Here is a 17477-nt window from a genome sequence, read left to right as displayed (position 1 = left end):
CCAAGAAACTAACATGTTCACTGAATGATTTTAAAGAACACTCAGACATATAAAAAAGTAGAAGTACAAAAGATATCAGACAAAACCTGAAATCAGGTAAGAAAATAACGGGCATTCTCAGTAACAGAGGATTTAATCCACCCTAATATTTTCTCAATTTCCAGAAACAATGGACACTCTGCGAGAACGAACACACTTAGCTGGAAACCTATCATGTCTGAGAAGACTCAGAAGCACCATTTTCAGAATGCATATTCTTGCTTCTTACCATTTGGACAGAAGATCTCCCCATGTTTCAAGAATTTTTTCAGCACACTCTTTGGAAACATCTCCAGAACCACTCAAAAGAGGCTCGTCATTATCTATAATGAATGAGAAGAGAGGAGAAAATGTAAGAACAGGGGGAATTATCCTACCAGGAGATTAGCATTCAACTCTCTACAAGGTGAATCAGTTCTTGGTGTATCTGTGCAAATTTTAACAAGGATGAATACAACATTTGTAGACTCAATCCTTATCTAATCATTACCAGGCACCTCACAATTCAGTCCAGAACAAGTCATAATGCAAAGTAGGCATTAACCTAATTGCTGCCAATGCAATCATATTTCAGATGTTATCTTGAAAGAAATTTATGGTATTGCTATCAGTGAAATGCTGCACCTCTAGTGCTGCTAAAACAAGTGTTTTAAAGCGGCAAGTACCTGACAAACAACTGAACTATTGCCAAAGATAGATAATGTAACATCCTCAACTCTTGATCTTTCAAATGAAAGATTAAGAGATCTGTTTCCTTTATGAAATATAATGAGAGGCCATTATAATGTCATTGCATTCATTGCAACCTGAACTGCTTTGCACTTTTCCTTTGAATGCTATTACTTTGATAGCTCCCAAAGCTTGAATTATGTAGCTTTTCGAATGCTATACATTCCATCGCTAAAATGAAAGAGTAGGTAAGCACAAGCACAATAAGAAGTCTTTGGGTAAAACCAATCTCATAGCTGATATATTCAATCACGGATATTTTGAAATGCTCATGACAAGTAATGTAGATAAAAGCTCCGCTGCCATTCAGTATTTCTCTGATACCATAACAGTGGTCTGACAGTGTTGTTCCATTAAATTATTTATACAAAAATACATTCCTTTTGAATGGACCTCAGTTATCTTGGTTCACGTGTGAAAAATCTAGAACAGCATAAGCAGATATCTGAAGTGGTAGATGCTATAATTCAAGCATACTGATTACTTTTCTAACAGTTACTCAGAAAAAGTTCAAAAGTTTGTTCAAAAAATGAAATGGCAACACAGCCTGCTGAAAACACACCAGGTCTCAGAAGGAACAGCATCACCAAAACAGTGAAATAGCTCCTTGTGTGGCATTATGCACTACAGAAGCCTATGCTCACTCTTCATTGCAAACATGCCACTTATAGACATCTCAAACTAAAGTCAACTCCCCATTTCTCACTGCTGCAGCTGTTTACATTTGTTCAAGGAGGGACAAACTCCATCTCAAGTGCTACTGCAGGTCAGATGTTTCTAAGAAGCCGATCAGCGTTTTTAACTTTTTCACAGTGTTTCTAACTCTTCATTGTGTAAAGAGTTGTCACTTTGGATGGGCTATCACCAGCAGGAGAGTGAATTTGTGTGGGGGGGGTGGAGGGTGAGAAAACCTGGATTTGTGCTGGAAATCACTTTAGATAAGCTATTACCAGCAGGACAGTGGGGTGGGAATAGGTATTGTTTCATATTCTCTGTGTATATATAAAGCCTGCTGCAGTTTCCACGATATGCATCTGAGGAAGTGAGCTGTAGGTCACGAAAGCTTATGCTCTAATAAATTGGTTAGTCTCTAAGGTGCCACAAGTCCTCCTTTTCTTTTTGCGAATACAGACTAACACGGCTGCTACTCTGTAACTCTTCACAGTCTGTCTCCATACAGATTCAAATGAAGCAAGGAGAAGCATTTAGCTGGTTCACAGAAGCGTCCAAGAAAAATGGAGTGGCAGCTGTTTAAAGTTAAGAGTGTCTGATAACTAACGTTCAGAGTGTGAAACAAGATCCCATTCAAAAGGCAATTTGTTCTAAATAACTTTGTTAGTTACCTAGTCTAGCTTCCATTTCCTTCAAAGCATGCAAATAAAACAAACTGTACAGGACCAGCTTCTTACCTTCCTCTTCATCATCCTCTGGAGGGGAAGGAATCATTGAGCTCTGGGATCCAGACTGCGGAAGTCGAATAGAGGGGCTTGCTGTAGTTTTTCTTCTCTCCCTTTCTGATTCACTTTCTAGACACACAACTTCATATAATGTATCTGTGTTGTTCTTCCTTTCCTTTTGTTTTATCTGGATTAGAAAATATAATTGTGAGTGAGGCATTACATAGGAATATGTGCTTCACAAAGTTCTCTCTACATCCTCTCCTTGCGGTAGGGGAGATGGAAAAGAGGAACTATTTTTACCACCATCCACATAGGAAATAGTGAAGAACTGAAATTCCTATTACAGTCCTTTCAGTGCAACTTCCAGGGCAGTGAATACTTGTGGTGTTTGGTGTCTGCCCCTATTTCATGGGAATGCATAGCAAATATAATCCAAAAGACATCACTCAGAGTTGTATAGCTCCTGCAAGTCAGATGTACTCCCCCCCCTTGGGGCAAATGAGTATATTTCAGGTCCAGGACTCATAAGCAGGCTCATTTTTTTCCCACAGGAGTGGACTGAACACACAGGTAGCATGTATTTCCACAGTATATGAAAGGTTTGCTCTGGAGAAGTTCTAGGAGAGGAAGTTTGGTGAATTCTTGACTACCTGACGACCTTTTCATTAAGGGGGAAAATACTATGAATGACAAAAACCTAGAACTATAGCTAACTTCTCACCAGACTAATAGTGCAGTGTATGACAATTTTTTCTGTAATCTTTTAGTGATAAAATTGTTTATTCTTGTTTAGTGTCCCAGCATGGCTACTGACTGTCTATTTGCTGCTTCAAAAGTAAGATGTACATGTATTCTTGTTGAGAACACAGGTAGACAACTTTATGGGTTCCAAGGTCCATTGTGTGGCCTTATTTCCTCTATTAATTTTCAATGCTTCTGTTCTGTTACAGGAAAGTTAAAGCAAAGACTTTCTAAGTAAACACTTCACAAAATTCTAACTTAATTGAAGACTATTAAAGAAGCTTTACTTCCACCCAGTCAAAATCAGAGAGAGAGCGTGCGCTACTTTTACAGAATTCCACTGTAAAAAATTCCCAAAGCTCCATTGCATCATTTTAGTATTTTAAATTAATGGGAATTCTTCCAGACTAAAGATCACTAAGTCAATGAATGTTATCTGGGAAAATAAAATCCCTCTGCTTCCACCATTTCCGAAACAAGAAATATCGGCAAACTAAGATAAGCTAATTCTACATAGTTGTATCTTTTAAAGACTAATCACCTCTCTGTAGAAACAAGTTTCCCTTCCATGCTTATCAGGCATGACTCTCTATAGCGGTTACTTCAATTATGAATTGTGCTAACTCCTCCATTAGTAAACACTGGAAGTTGGATAACCTGTCAGTGCCTGTGAACAAGGCAGAATTAAGTGAGATAAAGGTCACAATGCATGCAGAGTTTGGTAAGACAAAAGATACAAAATTTGCTAAGTAAGATAAGCTTCCTTACATTACCAGGCAGAAAAGCAGCCTGTATTCTAAGATTAGTGAAATATTTATAGCTAACTGCATTAATTGTTCAACATCTCCACAATCCACCTCAAAAAGATCAATCCAAATAGGGAGAGGATAAGACTAATCTCCTACATGAAGGGATTTTTTTTTTCCAGCCTGTATTTTGAAGGAAGATTTCCACTACATCTCTTCATATCAGGCGCTTCTGGAATGAGCTGTTCAGCAATGTAACAGGTTACACATGAAATTAACTTTAAGTATAAAAGATAAACGCAGCAAAGAAGCCTCAGAGAAACCATGCCACTATTTACTATTACTTAAAAAAACCACACCAACAAGTGCAAAAAAGAGAACATTAGGGAGAAAGTTGTTCATTTCAGTTGAGCCTCTTAAAGAGGTGAATCAACATAATTCATGAACAATAAGAGATCAGCGAGCCCCTGCCCTCACTATTCTTGACTCTACTCAGTGCTATTGGACTGTGTGAATTCACCACCGGGATGGTTTGTTTTCTTCTAAAGAGTGGTTTTGTTTCAGGGTGACCATTTCATAAGCAATTTAGGGAATAGCTTTTCCCTTCCACCACATACTAACTCTTAGGTGGTTTTCACCATCCATTTTCAAGCCTTTGATTGTTTCTGGCGTGAGTTATTGCCATATATTATTCAAGCATATGTCTTAGACAGACTTTACCTTTTTCTTTCCAGCAGATGGAGTCAAAAAGCTAAGATGTTAGCCTTTTTGACACTGCTTCCCAATTCCGTTTTTCAACAGGAAAAGCTGGGGTCTTTGGTTTGTTGAAACCTCTGTTCTAACCATGTAACACAGGGGGAAAGGGAGCAGTGCAGTGACACTTCTACAATTCTTAGACATAACAGCATTATTGAAGAAAAATAGCCTTTCTAGGTTAATTGTCAGATTTTTCTGGGACCTGCACATTTAAATCCTGTTTGAAGTTCTGTTTATCTTTGCAAAAAGTAACCTACCTTTTCTATGTTTATACTATGGCATGTCAAGTAAAAGAAAAGCAGGACTTGTATATTAAGTAAATTTTGTAAGATCCCAAATGCCAGGTTTGAAAGTACAGAAGTTAATTACACACAACAACCTGAAGCCCAATCCTGCAGCCCTTATACACAATTCATTCCACTGGCTTCAACAGGACAACACAGTATCAGGGCTTCAGGTCTGGGCCTTTAAACTGCACTGACAGTTCATCCTTGTCCCCTGTATGTTTACATTTAACCTGTAATGCATCCTAACCTACCTCTGAAGTCTAAAAAGAATTTAATTATAGGGTGGTTACAGTCAGTTAAGCTTGCCAAGCCCCAAATTTAACTGTAGATAAAAAGACAGTGTTACCTGTTTTAGTTTTAGGAAGAAGTTTTCAGTGGAACTACGTTTGCTGAAGGGCCAGAACAATCTCTCATTAGGTGAGCAAACTCGGACTTTGGTCTCCAGAAGGAATCGGACAGGTTCCTGAACCTCTGTTATCACCAAATCAACAGCTGTAGTCATGAATAGCACTTTATCTACAGAGAAAAAAAATCAAATCAATATTACAATCACCTGCTGACAAATCTCAGTGGAAATGCTTTCTAACCTGTTTACCTTGTAGTAATGTTATTGTAAAAGCTAATTCTGCAGAAAAGTCTCGTTTAGCTAACCTAACACCCCAAACTGGAGGCTACCAGCACAAAGCTTTCAGTGACTGGCACAGGACAATAAGATGAGCCACTTGCTAGAGAGAGAAGATGCCCTATCAGTCTTTTCATAGCAAAGGATGCCCCTATTACAGAGCATAAAAATCCTGTCAGGTTTTTTGAATCCCCATTGAAAACTAGCAAATATGTTCCTTAAAACAATTACTAATATTTAATTAAGGATTTGATTTGCATGGTGACCTCTACTTTGCAAGTATGGTCCCCACCATTTTTTTTTAAATGCGTCATTTGGATGATGGATAAATCCTACCACATTAAAGAGATTCTGAAACATGTTTTCAAGACCACAACAGCTGTGAGAAATTCTCTCCTTGATAGAGTAGAGCCACCAATGATAGCAAGCAGGACTCTTCACAAAATGGGAAAGAGACTAGGCCAGACAATTTTAGGACCACTGACATTTCTGACCTTCAGGCAATTCACATTCAATTCCCCAATTTGTGCACACAACGTGAAAATCACCTAAAATAATTGGAAATTTTATCCTTCAAGTTCCATCATTAGGCTTAAGAATCAAGAGAGTCACCCCCAAAACTGAAGTGGAGCCCCACAAATCTGCCAGTTTAGTGGATTTTTCTCTGCCACATGTAAAATTTTCTTATAGTGGTTTTCCCCTAATAACCTTTGTGCAACACTTGTTGGATTTACAGCAGGAATTAAGCACATACAAAAGGGAAATTCTGTAGTAAATGATCTGGTACAATTCATAATGAGAGTCTGCAGAAGCTAAAGGGGAGCAGATGGAATGAAGTACTAGACCTCCTCATCCTCTCCTACATCCTGTACCGCCGTTCCTTTCCCTATTAGGATGTCTGATTACCCTTATGGTATGCTAATACTAGAGAATGGACTTGTCTTCTGTTCTATTTAGGTTTACACATCCCATGTGTAACAAATTCAGAGACCACAACACTGTTTTTACTACATTATGTTACTAAGAGAAAAAGTAAAGGATGCCACTCTGATCTCTCTCAGCAAGAGCCCTTTAAATTAATAAAAAGAAATCCAATGCCTGTGAAGTCAGTCACAAATTCCTGCTGATAATAGAGTTAAGTGTGATAAAGTTAATACCTTTAGGAGTTTCTTCATTTACAATTTGGAAATGTGGAGATTTTGGATTCCAACTCCCAGTGATGACATACGATTTCCCATCAGAGCTTTTGCCCATGGACTCCTAGAAACAAATGCAAGACCAAACATTACTATTAACATTAAAATAATTTTAAAAAATTAAGTGAATTGTATGCTCATGAAAGGTGTTAAGAGTCCCAGCCCTAGAGAGACATCTGATGTTTGTCCACAAAACAACTACTCCATGGGCATCAGCAGTGCCAACTCCCCAAGTCCACGTTACTCAGTTCTATCCAGGTTTCAGAGTAGCAGCCATGTTAGTCTGTATCCACAAAAAGAAAAGGAGTACTTGTGGCACCTTAGAGACTAACCAATTTATTTGAGCATAAGCTTTCATGAGCTACAGCTCACTTCATCGGATGCATGCCGTGGAAAATACAGTGGGGAGATTTATATACACAGAGAACATGAAACATGATGTTACCATACACACTGTAACAAGAGTGATCAGGTAAGGTGAGCTATTATCAGCAGGAGAGCGAGGGGGGAGAAAACCTTTTGTAGTGATAATCAAGGTGGGCCATTTCCAGCAGTTGACAAGAAAGTCTGAGGAACAGCGGGGGGAATAAACATGGGGAAATAGTTTTACTTTGTGTAATGACCCATCCACTCCCAGTCTTTATTCAAGCTTAAGTTAATTGTATCCAGTTTGCAAATTAATTCCAATTCAGCAGTCTCTCATTGGAGTCTGTTATTGAAGTTTTTTTGTTGAAGAATTGCCCCTTTTAGGTCTGTAATCGAGTGACCGAAGAGATGGAAGTGTTCTCTGACTGGTTTTTGAATGTTATAATTCTTGACGTCTGATTTGTGTCCATTTATTCTTTTACGTAGAGACTGTCCAGTTTGGCCAAAGTACATGGCAGAGGGGCATTGCTGGCACATGATGGCATATATCACATTGGTAGATGTGCCGGTCAACGAGCCTCTGATAGTGTGGCTGATGTGATTCGGCCCTATGATGGTGTCCCCTGAATAGATATGGGGACACAGTTGGCAACGGGCTTTGTTGCAAGAATAGGTTCCTGAGTTAGGGGTTCTGTTGTGTGGTGTGTGGTTGCTGGTGAGTATTTGCTTCAGGTTGGGGGGCTGTCTGTAAGCAAGGACTGGCCTGTCTCCCAAGATCTGTGAGAGTGATGGGTCGTCCTTCAGGTTAGGTTGTAGATCCTTGATGATGCGTTGGAGAGGTTTTAGTTGGGGGCTGAAGGTGATGGCTAGTCGCGTTCTGTTATTTTCTTTGTTGGGCTTGTCCTGTAGGAGGTGACTTCTGGGTACTCTTCTGGCTCTGTCAATGTGTTTCTTCACTTCAGCACAGTCTCTGGGGATGAGAGGAGAGCTCAACCCCGATGGCCCATGAGACCTTTGACCTCCCAGATGAGACTGCTAAGAAGAGGCCAGTCACTACTAACAGCAATGAGTTTTTATGAAGTGAACACTGTCCAATAGGAACTGTGGAAAGAACAATAGTTCATTTCACAGAGGCCAAAGAGCCAACTGCACCCTGGTGACTTTCAGGCCACTACTAATCTGGGTCAGACTGAAGCCCATTGTCTACAGGGGAAGGGCTCCATATTGTAAAACCATACAAGCTTCCCTCAGATTTCTTCTTTAACATGGCCCTAGAAGATTCAAGGTAATTCAGTTATTCTGGCCTCATTTCATACTATACAGTCTCTAAATGACAGCTGTTTGAATGGTACATTCACTCCATTAAAGTATGTGAATATATAAGGCTCCTAAATTGTTTGCTTTAGGGATGCATTTAATTGTCTCTACTATATTGAAACAAATTAAATCAGAATACTTCCTTACAAACTGCTAATCCTAAAAAGTTTTCCAGCTGTTTCACATTAATGTATCTTGATACATTGCAATGTTGTAATAAACAACATCTGACATTATAAGATTGTTCTATCCTCAATGTCCTTGATATCTAAAGAACATTAGGGTGGGGACTCTTTTATACTGATCTTTTTCTAAAATATATACATAGTACTCACAAAACACAACATTAAAAGTTAAGAAATGCCAGAAGTAAGGTTTCACAGGCAACCTTTATTAATCCTGCTCATCTGTACGCTTGATAATACAATCTTTACATACATGATCCCATACTATTCTTTCCACAGGACCCTTGTCCCATTCAGTGCACAGAATGGACAGTATTCACTTACCAGTTAATTCAATATTTTGTTTTATCCTCATTGTTCAGCACGTGGCCTCTACTCTGAAACCAAAGTTATTCATTTACTAATGGGATTTTCCTACGGTGCTTACTAAGACAGAATCTGGGTGCTTCACAAACATTAACAAATGTATCTTCAGAACACCTTTCCTGAGGTTAGGAGGTTGTATTATCCGCATTTACAGATGTGGAACTAAGGCAGAGATGAAGGTCAGAAGTCTTCACTAATTCTGCATGCCCAATTTGAGGCACCTCAGTCCTGATTTTTCAGAGTACATTTTATAGCCCTTTATATGTTCAAAGAACAGCTCCCTTTGACTTGTGTATTTCAGAGCCCACATCTCATGTTAGGCATCCAGAAAATGAAAACACTACTACTGGCCAGCTGTATAAAGCTAGCAAAAAGATTGGAAGCTGTACATTACAGATGATTGAGGAAGACATTATCTTTCCATAAAATATGTAGTATAAAAAATGTGAAGAGCATGGGAGCTGACAGAGCAGGACATGTTTATAACAAAAAGAAGAACTTCTCCACACAACGCACAGTCAACCTGTGGAACTCACTGCCAGAAAATGTTGTGAAGGCCAAAACTATAACTGATTTCAAAAAGAGAATTAGGTAAGTTTATGGAGGATAGGTCCATCAGCAACTATTAGTAAGGCTGCGAGTCTGTCAGAGGTCACGGATTCTCTGATTTTATGGGACCTCCATGACTTCTGCAGCAGCAAGTGCAGCTGGCCTAGGGGTTGCTCAAGCAGCTGGGGTAGCTCCTGGGCCAGCCACACCAGGTGTTGCTGGAGCAGTCTTGGGCCGCAGCAGCCCTTCCTACCCCACAGCAAGAGTGGGGATCCTGGGCCTGCCTCCGGTCACTGCCCCCTGCCCCAGAGCCCCCATGGGGCACCCCTCCCCTGGCCACCGCTCCCTACCCCAGAGCCCCCGTGGGGCCCTCCAAGTCACCCCCTACCCCAGAGCCCCCGTGGGGCCCTCCAGGCTGCCCCCCGCCCCACATGATTTACTCAAGGGTACATAGTACAAGTCATGGACAGGTCACGGGCCTGAAAACATTTGTACATTTTTTTAATACGAAAAGGAAATATTTTCCCCACTCTCTTTTTGGAAACAGCTGAACTATTTTTGTCATAGCTTTCCAAAAAACTTCAGACTTAGGAAGACACCAAACACAGAAAATTTCAGCCAGAATGGTTAAAGTTTGGCAAAGTTATAAAAACTGAAATCACGGTCTGATCATGGGAAACGTGAGCCAACTTTAACTCTAAGTGGCACTGCCAGCTCCATTATAATAATGCAAGAATGTCTTTATTTTACATAGATAATTGACTATAAATGGAAATACTATTTGTACAGTCCAATGCAGTGAAACACGGTGGAACTTTCATTCTGTTTCCCTTTAAAAAGTTTCCCCAAGTCCAAGTTCTCTCTGCGGTCTCTAATTGAGACTATCTTGGAGAGAATATTAACCACAATCCAAGGAGTTTCAGATGCATGGCAGAATTTAATGATAGGCCTTTGCAGAGCTCAGAGGAAGCAAAAAAACTCTGTTAAAAAGACACGCTAGCATGTCTGCAAATGGATACACAGGAGATAGTTAATGAACGTGTACTGACACTGTTCAAATTTGAGTAATAACTGGTGTGCTTTTAAGAGGGTGTATGACTGCATTCTGAAGCAATTCAGGAATTGATTTACATGTGTATAAAGCACACTGGCAAGAGAGAGGTTTAGAAATACTCTGTTCCAAATCTCTATTTTATTTTAAAATTTAATTTGTACTTTAGAGTCCAGTTACTTTGTGCTACCCTTTCAATATGAATTAAAATAGAGAAGTTACTCTTTTACAGATGTTCACAGAACACTAGTAAAATGCCATTCAGGTAAAAAAAAACAAAAAACACAAATGATGTCTGTGATACCTACCACCTTAGCAATTACTACATCATTACTTTGCAGATATCAGATCAAAAATGCAATAAGCCACCTGTGAAACACCCATATGCCAATTAATACTGAAACTGTGTCTTTGTACTGAAATGATTATCCAGGTTCCCTATAAAACTTCTCACTTTGTTCTAGCTGTAGCGGATAATGAAACATTTAAGGCAAATTGGGCTGCTCATCTGAAACACCAACATGGATAAAAACCCTTTAAAAATCTAAGTCATAAAACACTTTCCTTCTGCTGTAAAACTCCATCTTTCAGATTAATTAATCATTAATCAGATTAATTAATCATTACACTCCAGCTGAATCCATCTTAAAACCTGGTGCCAAACAGGTGAGAGGAGCAGGGTCTATTCTGGTGTGCAGAGCACATGCTGAAGAACTGGACGTGGGTGACCACACAGCCAGACCTTTCCAGCCTGTTCCCCAAGATCAGACACCAGTGCTGCTAAGAAATAATCTTGTTCTTTATTTGTTAATAAAAATCCATTTTACCAAATCTAAAAGATGCATGTCACCGCTCCGAACATCCTTCCCAGGGCTCAGGAGGAGACCAAAACATCTGCAAAAACACAAATAATTAATCCATAAAAAATTTGTATTACACTTCAGGGACAAGCTGCTAACACCTCCTGAAAAACACCCCATTTATGTACATCTCTGCCTGTGTATCACACTGGGCCTTTGGACACTACAAAAGAGCCTGATTGGATACCAATGTAGAGCATATAGAGCACAGTTTTGTGAACTGGTTTAATTACATGGTTCTCTTCTGTCTACAGTGGTCCAGGAAGTTATTTAAGAATTTTCCCTGAAGGAACAGCACAAATGTAGCTGTGACTCATAAGGTTAGCTGATTGACCAAGGTCTTGTTGAGTAGCTTCCTCTATCCCATTTTCTATTACTAGGGATATTTGCATAAGGAACTTCCATGACAGACAACAACCACAAAATCCAAAATTAAGTGCATGTGTATTTTATGCCTTTATTTCACAGTAACAATATTTAGGGCTGAAGTACCACACTTGGCTTTATCGTCTCCCTGTTTGCACCAAAACCTCAATTTGTTGTATTTAATTTCAGACTGCAGATTCCACAGGGCAGAAACCCTGCCCTCCTCTGTAGTATGAACAGTGCTGAGTTGATGGTCAGTGCTTAGATAAAGAATCTCCTTCTGGTCAATGGAAGGTGTAAGATTTCCTCTCACCCCTGCACTTTACATTCTAGACCATGGCAGATTCAGAATATATGTAGTGCAGTAAATAAGGTGCTCAGACACTGCAGGGATGTGAGAAAGGTAAATACTCAAGTTATGCAACCACTGATGCTAGTATAAACCCATATTTACATATTTTTCAATTACTCTAAAATAGACCATGATGTACACTCAAGAGTCCAAGATCTTTCCATCCATGACCTGAATAGGCCAGTTATTTATGATGGATGATAAGAGAGACTATAGAATGGTCTACATAACAGACAACAGGCTCCAAAATTATGTTTTTTCAAAACAAATTTTTTTCTGGTTGCATACCCAAATTACAAGCCCATAAAAACAGGCGTTGACAGAGAGATTACTGATCTGTTGCCTTGGAACTAGAAACAACAAAACTAAATAGGACATGGTTAAAGAATTAAGAACACCGGGTTACCTCTCAATGGCAAGTTCTTTATTAGTTGTCTGCTGGACATAAATCACAATCTTCTTATCAATTCCTTGGCGGAGCTTAAAGCATTGTCTGTCCTTGTCTTTGGGAACTGCACTGTTATTTACCAAGAAGGGGGAAAAACTCAGATCGTTATTTAACTGTATTCCTCCTTTCAATAAATCAAAACAGCATCAGACATTTGGTGAAATCAGCTTCTTATACAAATGCACGCCGACCTTCCTTCCTTGCCCACTACAGTCAGTAACAGAACAGAGATGGCAATATAATCAGGAGATGGTACTCCCTCGGGCTTTGAAATTAACCAACATAACTCCTTGTATTATGTAGCTTGTTCTTGGATGCTTTCAGCGGCATTTAGACAAGAGGTTTTAAAATACTGAAGTTTAAAGCAATTTTATTACATATTAGAAACTGTGAATCACTCGTGTGCACAATGTGGCAGTAGGGCCTTTGGAAGCATGTAACAAGCACCTGAGCAAAGAAAATGCCCACTTAAAGCCCTTATCGTTCTACCTTAGATTTGCATTTTTCTAGCCAGTTTTCTTCAGCTAGATACTGAGAAGGGCTTCTCCTAAATGCTTACCAAAGCACTGGACAGCCTGCTGATGTGGGAGCAGGCAGCACTGCACTAAATGGCCAACATGGATGTCTAAGTGATAGAACTGGGACTGCTTGCTCAACAGTGAGATGCAGCTGAAACAGTTGTTGGAGGGAACTGATGAACTGTTGGTTCCCACTTTACACAAGTCCATGTTCCTCTGAGCATAGGATTAAATAAAATAAAAGGAGGCAAGGGATTAAGTCTTTACATTAAAGACTGAGAAGAGAGACAGGCTATGTAAACACAAACTGAGTACAGCTCCGTGTTTATCTATGACTGAGCGGTTTTATAAAGAACAGTGTGGAGTGGCTAACACCAAGTGCTTAAAACTTAACAGTGACTTGCACAGCCACGTGTGCATGCACATAACATACAAAGGAGTCAAATCGCCATGTACTCAGAAGCTTTCAGATCTTCCAAGCTAACTAAGGTTGAGGTTGGACAATTTCTGAGTGGGAGACCACCAAGAAATAGCTATAAGGTGGCAATTAAACAGACACTACCCCCTGAGCTCAACTGCTCTAGCATGATATTTGGTGATATTTCACTTAAGACTTAAAACTGACATTCTAATCACACATGGTCATTACAGATCTCACAGACTCTCTTTAAGCAAAAGAATGGTATTATTAATCAAGTTTCAGAGTAGCAGCCGTGTTAGTCTGTATTCGCAAAAACAAAAGGAGTACTTGTTGCACCTTAGAGACTAACCAATTTATTTGAGCATAAGCTTTCGTGAGCTACAGCTCACTTCATCGGATGCATACCGTGGAAACTGCAGTAGACATTATATACACATAGAGACCATGAAACAATACCCCCTCCCACCCCACTCTCCTGCTGGTAATAGCTTATCTAAAGTGATCACTCTCCTTACAATGTGTATGAAAATCAAGGTGGGCCATTTCCAGCACAAATCCAGGTTTTCTCACCCCCCCCCGCCCCGACTCACTCTCCTGCTGGTAATAGCCCATCCAAAGTGACCACTCTCCTTACAATGACAGGTTTCAGAGGAACAGCCGTGTTAGTCTGTATTCGCAAAAAGAAAAGGAGTACTTGTGGCACCTTAGAGACTAACCAATTTATTTGAGCATGAGCTTTCGTGAGCTACAGCTCACTTCATCAGATGTTTACCTAAGGTGCCACAAGTACTCCTTTTCTCCTTACAATGTGTATGAAAATCAAGGTGGGCCATTTCCAGCACAAATCCAGGTTCTCACCCCCCACCCCCCAAAAACACACACACACAAACTCACTCTCCTGCTGGTAATAGTTCATCCAAAGTGACCACTCTCCCTACAATGTGCATGATAATCAAGGTGGGCCATTTCCAGCACAAATCCAGGTTCTCACACACACACACACACACACCCCCGCCCCCACACACACATAGACTCACTCTCCTGCTGGTAATAGCTCATCCAAACTGACCACTCTCCTTACAATGTGTATGATAATCAAGGTGGGCCATTTCCAGCATAAATCCAAGTTTAACCAGAACGTCTGGGGGGGGAGGAAAAAACAAGGGGAAATAGGCTACCTTGCATAATGACTTAGCCACTCCCAGTCTCTATTTAAGCCTAAATTAATAGTATCCAATTTGCAAATGAATTCCCAGTTTCAGCAGTTTCTCGCTGGAGTCTGGATTTGAAGTTTTTTTGTTTTAAGATAGCGACCTTCATGTCTGTAATTGCGTGACCAGAGAGATTGAAGTGTTCTCCGACTGGTTTATGAATGTTGTTATTCTTGACATCTGATTTGTGTCCATTTATTCTTTTACGTAGAGACTGTCCAGTTTGACCAATGTAAATGGCAGAGGGGCATTGCTGGCACATGATGGCATAGATCACATTGGTGGATGTGCAGGTGAACGAGCCTCTGATAGTGTGGCTGATGTTATTAGGCCCTGTGATGGTGTCCCCTGAATAGATATGTGGGCACAGTTGGCAACGGGCTTTGTTGCAAGGATAGGTTCCTGGGTTAGTGGTTCTGTTGTGTGGTATGTGGTTGTTGGTGAGTATTTGCTTCAGGTTGGGGGGCTGTCTGTAGGCAAGGGCTGGCCTGTCTCCCAAGATTTGTGAGAGTGTTGAGTCATCCTTCAGGATAGGTTGTAGATCCTTAATAATGCGTTGGAGGGGTTTTAGTTGGGGGCTGAAGGTGACGGCTAGTGTCGTTCTGTTATTTTCTTTGTTAGGCCTGTCCTGTAGTAGGTGACTTCTGGGAACTCTTCTGGCTCTATCAATCTGTTTCTTCACTTCCGCAGGTGGGTATTGTAGTTGTAAAAATGCTTGATAGAGATCTTGTAGGTGTCTCCTACATTGTCCCCAAATGTAAAATAGTTATGGGTAGGGACAAAGTCACCAAGTTAGCCATGACATTATCGGGGATAGTGTTCTTGACAGCTTGTAGTCCATCTTTGTGTGGAATGTTGGTGTAGAGGGCTTCTACATCCATAGTGGCCAGGATGGTGTTATCAGGAAGATCACCGATGGATTGTAGTTTCCAATGCCATCCACAGCCTCAGAAACAACTCTGACATCATAATCAAAAAGGCTGACAAAGGAGGTGCTGTTGTCATCATGAATAGGTCGGAATATGAACAAGAGGCTGCTCGGCAGCTCTCCAACACCACTTTCTACAAGCCATTACCCTATGATCCCACTGAGAGTTACCAAAAGCAACTACAGCATTTGCTCAAGAAACTTCCGAAAAAGCACAAGATCAATTCCGCACAGACACACCCCTGGAATCCCGATCTGGGATATTCTATCTACTACCCAAGATCCATAAACCTGGAAATCCTGGGCACCCCATCATCTCAGGCATTGGCACCCTGACAGCAGGATTGTCTGGCTATGTAGACTCCCTCCTCAGGCCCTACGCTACCAGCGCTCCGAGCTACCTTCGAGACACCACTGACTTCCTGAGGAAACTACAATCCATTGGTGATCTTCCTTATAACACCATCCTGGCCACTATGGATGTAGAAGCCCTCTACACCAACATTCCACACAAAGATGGACTACAAGCCGTCAAGAACGCTATCCCCGATAATGTCACGGCTAACCTGGTGGCTGAACTTTGTGACTTTGTCCTTATCCATAACTGTTTTACGTTCGGGGACAAGGTATACCTTCAGATCAGCGGCACTGCTATGGGTACCCGCATGGCCCCACAGTATGCCAACATTTTTATGGCTGACTTAGAACAACGCTTCCTCAGCTCTCGTCCCCTAACGCCCCTACTCTACTTGCGCTATATTGATGGCATCTTCATCATCTGGACCCATGAAAAAGAAGCCCTTGAGGAATTCCACCGTGATTTCAACAATTTCCATCCCACCATCAACCTCAGCCTGGTCCAGTCCACACAAGAGATCCACTTCCTGGACACTACAGTGCTAATAAACAATGGTCACATAAACACCACCCTATACCGGAAACCTACTGACCGCTATTCCTACCTACATGCCTCCAGCTTTCACCCTGACCACGCCACACGATCCATCGTCTACAGCCAAGCTCTGCGATACAACCGCATTTGCTCCAACCCCTCAGACAGAGACAAACACCTACAAGATCTCTATCAAGCATTCTTACAACTACAATACCCACCTGCGGAAGTGAAGAAACAGATTGATAGAGCCAGAAGAGTTCCCAGAAGTCACCTACTACAGGACAGGCCTAACAAAGAAAATAACAGAACGACACTAGCCGTCACCTTCAGCCCCCAACTAAAACCCCTCCAACGCATTATTAAGGATCTACAACCTATCCTGAAGGATGACTCAACACTCTCACAAATCTTGGGAGACAGGCCAGCCCTTGCCTACAGACAGCCCCCCAACCTGAAGCAAATACTCACCAACAACCACATACCACACAACAGAACCACTAACCCAGGAACCTATCCTTGCAACAAAGCCCGTTGCCAACTGTGCCCACATATCTATTCAGGGGACACCATCACAGGGCCTAATAACATCAGCCACACTATCAGAGGCTCGTTCACCTGCACATCCACCAATGTGATATATGCCATCATGTGCCAGCAATGCCCCTCTGCCATGTACATTGGTCAAACTGGACAGTCTCTACGTAAAAGAATAAATGGACACAAATCAGATGTCAAGAATAACAACATTCATAAACCAGTCGGAGAACACTTCAATCTCTCTGGTCACGCAATTACAGACATGAAGGTCGCTATCTTAAAACAAAAAAACTTCAAATCCAGACTCCAGCGAGAAACTGCTGAAACTGGGAATTCATTTGCAAATTGGATACTATTAATTTAGGCTTAAATAGAGACTGGGAGTGGCTAAGTCATTATGCAAGGTAGCCTATTTCCCCTTGTTTTTTCCTCCCTCCCCCAGACGTTCTGGTTAAACTTGGATTTATGCTGGAAATGGCCCACCTTGATTATCATACACATTGTAAGGAGAGTGGTCAGTTTGGATTAGCTATTACCAGCAGGAGAGTGGGGTGGGAGGAGGTATTGTTTCATGGTCTCTGTGTATATAAT

General features: G+C 41.0%; 1 protein-coding gene across 8 annotated transcripts in view; it reads right to left on the bottom strand.

The window, feature by feature from the left end:
• The window catches only part of RABGAP1 (RAB GTPase activating protein 1), a 130556-nt gene that overhangs the window by 82762 nt on the left and 30317 nt on the right, over window positions 1–17477 (bottom strand). For 5 of the 8 annotated variants that reach the window (XM_073314400.1, XM_073314399.1, XM_073314403.1 and 2 more), the window contains 6 exons: window positions 12335–12445; window positions 11178–11244; window positions 6478–6580; window positions 5045–5214; window positions 2178–2352; window positions 269–362 (listed from right to left, as the gene is read on the bottom strand). In XM_073314400.1, the coding sequence (XP_073170501.1) occupies window positions 269–362; window positions 2178–2352; window positions 5045–5214; window positions 6478–6580; window positions 11178–11244; window positions 12335–12445 (720 nt within the window). Of the gene's footprint in view, window positions 1–268; window positions 363–2177; window positions 2353–3450; window positions 3573–5044; window positions 5215–6477; window positions 6581–11177; window positions 11245–12334; window positions 12446–17477 lie in introns of those variants that run through there. The other 3 variants (XM_073314402.1, XM_073314406.1, XM_073314407.1) reach the window with 3 other exon arrangements.

The sequence above is a fragment of the Lepidochelys kempii genome, chromosome 16, assembly GCF_965140265.1.
Source record: "Lepidochelys kempii isolate rLepKem1 chromosome 16, rLepKem1.hap2, whole genome shotgun sequence".
NCBI lineage: Eukaryota > Metazoa > Chordata > Testudines > Cheloniidae > Lepidochelys > Lepidochelys kempii.
Note: the sequence above shows the minus strand (reverse complement) of the source record. Positions and strands in the feature narration are given on the sequence as shown.